At 43.1% G+C, this 8,584-nt stretch overlaps 1 protein-coding gene across 1 annotated transcript; it reads left to right on the plus strand.

Annotated features, from left to right (window-relative positions):
- The first annotated feature begins 2,717 nt into the window (after window positions 1-2,717).
- Window positions 2,718-3,605, plus strand: Fth1l1 (ferritin heavy chain 1 like 1). Its single transcript, XM_039100435.2, has one exon. The coding sequence runs from the start codon at window positions 2,794-2,796 to the stop codon at window positions 3,442-3,444; it is 651 nt and encodes a 216-aa protein (XP_038956363.1). The 5' UTR covers window positions 2,718-2,793; the 3' UTR covers window positions 3,445-3,605.
- Window positions 3,606-8,584: the final 4,979 nt, after the last annotated feature.

Raw genomic sequence — 8,584 nt, forward strand, 5'->3', positions numbered from 1 at the left:
CAACATCCTTAGTCATGAGGGAAATGCAAATCAAAACAACCCTGAGATTCTCCCTCACCCCAGTCAGAATGGCTAAGATAAAAATCTCAGGTAACAGCAGATGCTGTTGAGGATGTGGAGAACGAGGAACACTCCTTCATTGTTGTTGCGATTGCAAGCTGGTACAGCTTGAAAACTTAATAGGTAAACATCTGTAGGCTTTTCATTCCACAGTGTGGACCCCTGGCTATGGACTTGTGTCACACGTTCATGGCCATAACAGGATGCGTTACCCACACTCATGGACCTTTCATCCTTTTACAATCTGTCTTTCTGAAACAACCAACCATAAATTGGAGGAGAAAGACACCCTAAAGTTCTGTAAATCCATAATCCTGAAGGAGAGATGGACCGGGCTTCCTCTTCTTGAGTCCCTTCTCTACTTCATATGTCTACATTTCCTCAACATTAATAAGACACTTTCTTCACCTGCTGAAACAATCTGGGTAAAGTATACAAGATGCCAAGCTTCTTCACTAACCATAAACACACATGCCAACTTCCTAGAAAACCCTCAGGTTAAATGTCCACAAAGTCTATATCATGAAGTAAACTGTAGGTCCACCTTCATAACTGATTGTTACCTTTATCCCTCACAATCTGTCATTCTGCTGAGCCTCTTATGCTAATGTTTGACTAGTTTGTTTAAAGGTGAAATAACTCCAAAGGAACAGTAGGAGTGCTCTGGGTAACCTTTGTGGGAAAACTCAGTAAAGGATTGATGAATTATATGTAATAATATTTCATAATCATACTATGGAAGAAGGAATTAAATAAATGACTTTTTATTTTCCGCTGTGCCACAAAGTACATGAGACACACAGCAGAAGAATAAAACAGACATGAATACAATCTCAACTTTAGCAGTCTAACAATGAACCCAAGCTGGACCCAATTAGCCTGTGTGCTTTAAAACTTCCCTCCCTAAACATACACCCAATGATACCAGCTCTGACTTCCAAGAGAATGATATTCCCTGTGAGAGTCAAGCTACATGGAGGTGTGTGTGTGTGTGTGTGTGTGTGTGTGTGTGTGTGTGTGTGTGTGTGTGTGTAAGAGAGAGAGAGAGAGAGAGAGAGAGAATTTTTCTCATGTTTGACCATGAGAAGAATTATTCATTCTCTACTGATCAGCCCTTAACACATACATATATGAGCAACATTAATGGGACTTTGCAGCTAGTATTTATAAATGTGATCTCTCCCTTTCTCTCTCTCTCTCTCTCTCTCTCTCTCTCTCTCTCTCTCTCTCTCTCTCTCCCTCTGTGTGTGTGTGTGTGTGATTTTGTGTAATAATAATTATTGAAGGATAAGAAGTCATGAATTTGAAAAGGTCATGGGAGCAGTTCAAAGGGTGAGAGTTAGAGGAGATATGGTGTAATACCCAACTCACACATAAAATTCTCAAAAGTAAAACATGTGTCTAAACATTCCCTACATATATCTCTGTCGAGGGTGACCAATTCTGTCATTTTCTTTTTTGTATTCTTTTCTCCCTGATAAACACATAACAGTCTAAAGGTTGCTTGAACAAAGGAGACAAGTGATAAGTGCCATGTAAATTTGGCCAGAAATAAGTATCTGAATTTACATGAGAATTTTCAAAGGACATTGGAGACATGGTAGTTAGATCATTCCCATAAAACACACCCACTATACACACAGAGACTTGAGAATTTAGAGAAGCAGAAAATGCTGAGAGAGTTTGAAAAATAAATAGAATATGTTGTTAGACTGAATAATTCAGAGAAGGAAAGTAGCTCAGTAGAAAGTCTAGTATACTTAAGGAAATTATCAGAACAGTGTCAATAAAATCCAAAAATGTCCATGATTCCTGAATTGTCCATGAGATTCATAAGTGTCTCTAATCCCCCAAACTCAATCATTTGCCCTCCTCAAATTTGCAGTAACTTTTTCCATTCCCATATGCATTCACATCCCAACCTAGCTTCCCATTGCCATGTAATGGTTTCTCATCCCTATGTGGGGTGGGTAATAAATTGCTGTGGTCTGAGGCCCGTTACCTACCCGAAGCCATAGTGTAATGATTGGGAATCGGAAGAAAAACCAGAGTATAGCACAGTTTTATGCAGCTGGAGAACTGCTCCACCAAAGGGACACAGAGTAGCCTTCTCCCACCCGGAGAATACTCTGGGCCCAACCTACAGAATAATTACATTCATGAGGTAGCCAAAGATAGTTTTGATTCACAAATGCACCTCCCTCTGGGGGACAACCATGTAATGCAAGAAATCCAGAAGGTTCCTGAATCCTGACAACACTTTTGCAAAGTTCAAATGTCCAAAGAAGTCAGGTAGAGCAACGTCAGCCAGGCAGTGCAAGGAATCACAGATGGCACAACAAGCAGCCCCTGACCCCTGGACCCAACGTGTGCCTCCTCACTGAAGGCTGTCATTGTATGCTCACTGAAGTCACAGAGGAGCGCTGTCACTCAAGAAAATATTAGCTATTAAATACAACTTCCGGAATCATGAAAAGCAGCATAGTAATAAAAATCACATTTAAGTAATATTCTGATTTAAGGAAATTGGGTGTTTGTCCTTCCTTGGTAACTTTTGAAAATACTATGTAAGTCACGTTATCAATGTAGAGTCCTGGAGGTGGCTATAGAACTCCGAATTCCCATTTTAAGGCCTGACTCGTAACGGACCTGGCTTTCCGTTCTAAACTCTGTGTGGTTCTGTTCCAAGTTCAGCCAGGAGCTCGAGCCTAGTGCGTTGGTCCGTTGCCCACCATGGGTTTTGTGCGAGGGCCTCGGCGTCACCAACGCCAACGCTGCCCACCCCACTTCCAGAGATACAGAGCAGCCAATGCCTTGGTGTTTATGCCACCACCTATTTTCTCTCCACCATCTGATGTACGACAGAACTTCCACACTGACTGCGAGGCCGCTATCAACAGACATGTCCGGCTGCAGCTCTCCACCTCCTACGTCTACCTATCCATGTGCTTCTACTTTGATCGTGAAGATGTGGCCCTGGAGAACTTCTCACGCTACTTCCTAAACAAGTCCCACGAGTGTACTCGCAATGCTGAGATATTTCTGGCCCTGCAAAACCAGCGCGGCGGTCGCATCTCTCTCCGCACCATCTACAAGCCAGACTGTGACAACTGGATAGGCGGCCTCCCAGCCATGGAGCGTGCCTTCCAGTTGGAGCTGCACCTCAACCAAAGCCTTGTGGCCATGTACCAGCTCGCGGCCAGAAAAAGAGACGGCCATCTGTGTAGCTTCCTGCAGACACACTTTCTGCGCAAGCAAGTTGCAGTCCTCAAGGAGATGAGCAGCTTCCTGATCAGCATGCGCCAGATGGGATCTCCAGAAGTTGGCATGGCTGAGTATCTCTTTGGAAAACTTAGCCTGGGTGACAACCCCAAAGAGAAGTGAGCTGGAGCTTTGCTCCTGACCTGAAGTCTTCTTCAGGGTACCAGGCTGGACCCTCATCTTGTCCTTCCAGCTCTATGACCTTCCCCTTTGACCATTTAACCATTTGACCATTTGACCTTTGACCATTATTTCAAATAAAGTTAGTTTGGCACCAAAGAAAAGTGTTGATGTTATTTTTGTTTACTTATGATTACTTCAAATAATAAAGTATTTACTTCATTTTAGTTGAACAATGAGGTAGAACGGGGTATTATAGGATGGTATTGGGTGTGATAGGGTGGGATTAGGTTGGATGGGGGTATAGTGGGATGTGATGATGTCGGATGGAGTTGTATAGGGTTGTAATGGGTGGGATCTGGTGAGATGGGTTGTGATGGTGTGGGATGGGGTGGGTCGTGTGGGGTGTGGTGGGAGGATATGGGATGGGGTGTGATGGTGAGGTATGGGGTGTGGTGAGCTGTGTGCTGAAGCCCTGATATATGTGCACAGTAACTGTGTAAGCACACGGTGCATGTGTGTTCAAAGTAGACAAAATGAGATGGGGCAGGGGTTAAATAAGTAGTGGAGGTGGCGGAAAGGGAGGTGTGCACGTGGGAAAACTGGGAGCAGTTGAAGGAGGGGAGGCGCGGGTCCAGATGGATTGTATAATTAAAGAGTAAATAAAAGAGGGGGAAGGATATTCGACTTCAGGTATTAATCGGTGACAGCCTTAACCTGGCATAAATATTTCTCACTTTTTCTCTACCACTACTCAGAACTGAACACAGGAGTCCTCCACATCAACTGAAGCTTTTAACCCAGTAGAAGATACAAGTTTCATTGCTTCTTGAGGATAGATAGATAGATAAATAGATAGATAGATACATACATACATACATACATACGTACATACGAACGTACTTACATACATTCAAACATACATACATACATACATACATACATACATACATGCATACAGAAAAAAAGAAAGAAAGAATCAGAACACCCCAGGCACAGAGAGAATGAATTGAGTGAGATTTACCCTGCATTTTCATAACAATGTCATCAGTGGGCACACATATATTCCCTTCATGATGCTTCTATTTCTGTCATTTTCCAATTGGAATATTTCTTTCCTTTATGTGACCTGATACCAGTAAATCTGTGTCCTCCATCTAAGAGTGAAATTACCTGGGGTCTCCATATATATCCATACTTGTGGTAACATATCGTCCCTGAGTGACCCAGGCAGCTTTGAATAACACAGTCATATAGAAACATGGGGGAATGTTGAATATAGGTAAGCAGTCACAAGTCCCTTAGGACAGAATTGAGAGACTCGATTTATGAGGGAAGTTCGTGGCTTCACCTATATGGTTAGCAGCTGGGGACTGCTGCGATGGCCATTTTCAGGCTAAAGATCTAAGGAAAATAGGAGCTGCTCAGCCCCAGAATCTGGGAGTTAAAGGACCAGATAATCTAAAGAAGCAACCATGACCCAATGTGAAAGATTTGACATTTCTCCTGTTATGAATTGGAATTTAAAAGCTGAGACACCTGAAGATAAATGTCCACAGGCTGCAGACGCAGCAGCAGCAGCAGCAGCAGCAGCAGCAGCAGCAGCAGCAGCAGCAGCAGCAGCAGGAGCAACAGGAAGAAATAAAAAAGTTTAATGTTCCTGTTCTGGGTCATTTTCTGTGAACTTGACACAAACTAGGTTCATCCAGGAATATGGAATGACCTCAGTTGAGGAAACAGTTTCCTCAGCTCGGCCTGTAAGAAAGTTTGTGGTGCATTTTCCTGTTTAATGCTGGGTGTGACCCAGCCAACAGTGCCACCCACAGGCAGATGAGTAAGTTTGTATATGAAAAAATCTGGCTGAACAAATATGGGGCAGGTCAAGCCAGTAAGCAACATCCCTCCATGACCGCTGCCTGATTTCTCTTTGTGACAGACTAGAACCTGGCAGTTGTAAGAAGAAATTACCTATCCCCAACAACTTACATTTGCTTGTAGTGTTACAAAGTAAACAGATCCCCTCTCAAAAGCTTTGGTCCACACTCCTGTGGATTTCCACTCATGTTGTTCCTCTTTTTCCACCCAGAGTCCCAGGCTACTGGGGGTTTTTCCTGCAGTTCCGAGCAGCCAGCCAGAGGCTGTTGGCCCTAATGCAGACCCACATTAGAAACCACTGTACCTATGCACCCAGATGTTTTTACATATCTCTTCATACATCATTGTTAAGGATCAAGGGTAAGGATAGCATCCAGGAGATTGTGGGGCAGGCTTTTAATCCCAGTCTCCAGTGGGCAGAGGCAAGGGAATCTCTCTGACTTTAAGGCTAACCTGGTCTATAGGAGAGAGTTTCCGGACAGCCAGGGCTACACAGTGAGAACCTGTGTGGAAGAGGGTCCACCCCAATATATCCAGACTGGATTGGAAAGTAGTGCGGGTTGAGCTGCAGTGTGGTTGAAAAGTGCCTGGTGTCAAGCATTTTCTCGATAGGTTTGAACACATCTCTTAGGTTCGTTCACAGGCAGGTAGTAATAAGGTAAGGATGGCAGAAGAGTCTTGGTTCTAGACTTGGTTTGGGTACCTGACTTGAGATCAGTTCTGGAGCGTGTGATGGGAGCACCAGGATGCAGGACTGAGGCAGCTCGATGTTTTCATTACATATACAAGCTGTAACTGTTGGCGGTGGCTGCGGTGAAGCAGCAAGTCCCCGTTCCCAAGGCGTCAAGTCAGATTTTCAAATATGGCTGTGGTATATTGGTGAACTCTGGGCAAACTTCTAAAAAATGTTGTTGAGAGAATGTTTGGGATTCCCAGTCCTGTGTCTATGGCCGCTGCCCTTAGGAGGATTCACATATTAGAGCACTCAGAGGGCTGCTCTTCTAATTTGATCATTAGCTTTTAGCATTACCGCACGTCTGTTGTTGCTGTCAGGATGACATCTGGCTTCTTTCACCATGGGGGAAGTATTTCTCGGTGGTTCCGGCTCCATGCGAATAGGTACATGGGATTTCATCCCCGTGAACACATTTCCACAGAGACATGCTACACCGTTAACTCTATCCCATTTTCTCTGTTCCCCTTAAAATACTTTCCCTCCCTCCTGCCATTCCTTAATTGACTGTGTAAAAGTTCCTCTCCTGAAAACCCTAAACTTGATGTTGGCTGTGAACAAATCTCTGAGACATTGTCTTTCTTTTGTGTCACAGATGGGGTACAAATATGAAAATCAAGTCTCTAAGGCACCCGCATCACTTCCATGCTCTTAAACGTGGAAGGTTCCTTTGAGCTTTCGTAAAAATCAGAGCACATTCAGCTGCACCCTAATTATCTCCCTCTTTTCCTCTAACACTTGGACATTTTATGAGAATTATGACCATGTCTCTCTCTTTCTGTTCCTAGGAGATGGAAATGCCTTGTCTAGATCCCCTTCTCAGTCTTCCTTAGCTTTCTTACTGTCTCTCTGCGGACCTCTGAGTTTGTCTTTGATATTCCCTCTTGAAACCCAGGTCCACCACTGATCTCCACTTCATTTAAGGAAGCACGCACTACTCCATCAGCTGACAGGTCAACAGGGATTGGGGAAATCTCTTAGGGGAATTTGCCTTACGATAAGTGATTGACACCTGCCAAGAGAGGGAGAATCAGTTTGCCTCAGGATGAGACTCTTAACTGATTATTCAATCCTAGGAAGCCAGCCTCCTCCAAATGCATACAAGCAAACACTAAACTGTCTTATCAGGTTGAAATTACATTGGTGTGAGTGAGTGTGCATGTGTGTGTGTGCGTGTATGTGTTTGTGTGTGTATACATATGCGTGTGTATATGTATGTGTGTTTATGTATGTATGTGTGCGTGTGCCTGTGCACGTTGGTGTGCATGTGTATGTGTGCGTGTGTGCGTGTGTGTGTGTGTGTGTGTGTGTGTGTGTGTGTAAAACAATGACAATTACAGAAGAGTTAGACATGGAGTTGACAGGGAGTGGAGGGTGTTGAAGGAGTTGGAGCAATGACATCCATATACATACATACATACATACATACACACACACACATATATATATATAATTTAAACGTAATGTAATAAATAAAAAAGGAAGCAGATACTGAGCATTTGGTCCCTTATCGTTTCACACTTTGACTTTGCTGAAGAGTCTTCTTCTTTGCTGTTTTTGTGATAAACTGGACTGTTACTTCTCACACCACACTACCTGGGTTCACAGTTCAGTTTGGCTGCTTGCTTACGTTTCATATTTTGTAATTTTTGACTATTGTGAAGGGTGTCGTTTCCCTAATTTCTTTCTCAGCTTGTTTCTCTTTTTCGTAGAGGAAGGGTACTGATTTGCTTGAGTTCATTTTATGCCCAGCCACTTTGCTGAAGGTGATTGTCCGGTTTAGTAGTTCTCTGGTGGAACTTTGGGGTCACTTAAGTATACCATCATAACATCTGCAAATAGTGATATTTTGACTTCTTCCTTTCCGAACTGTATCCCTTTGATCTCCTTTTGTTGTCTGATTGCTCTGGCTAGAACTTCAAGAACTATATTGAATAAGCAGGGAGAGAGTGGGCAGCCTTGTCTAGTCCCTGATTTTAGTGGGATTGCTTCAAGTTTCTCTCCATTTAGTTTAATGTTAGCAACTGGTTTGCTGTATATGGCTTTTACTATGTTCAGGTATGGGCCTTGAATTCCTATTCTTTCCAGGACTTTTATCATGAAGGGGTGTTGAATTTTGTCAAATGCTTTCTCAGCATCTAATGAAATGATCATGTGGTTTTGTTCTTTCAGTTTGTTTATATAATGAATCACGTTGATGGTTTTCCGTATATTAAACCATCCCTGCATGCCTGGCATGAAGCCTACTTGATCATGGTGGATGATTGTTTTGATGTGCTCTTGGATTCGGTTTGCCAGAATTTTATTGAGTATTTTTGCGTTGATATTCATAGGGAAATTGGTCTGAAGTTCTCTTTCTTTGTTGGGTCTTTGTGTGGTTTAGGTATAAGAGTAATTGTGGCTTCATAGAAGGAATTCGGGAGTGCTCCATCTGTTTCAATTTTGTGGAATAGTTTGGATAATATTGATATGAGGTCTTCTATGAAGGTTTGGTAGAATTCTGCACTAAACCCGTCTGGACCTGGGCTCTTTTTG

This window comes from Rattus norvegicus, chromosome X (genome assembly GCF_036323735.1).
Source record: "Rattus norvegicus strain BN/NHsdMcwi chromosome X, GRCr8, whole genome shotgun sequence".
NCBI lineage: Eukaryota > Metazoa > Chordata > Mammalia > Rodentia > Muridae > Rattus > Rattus norvegicus.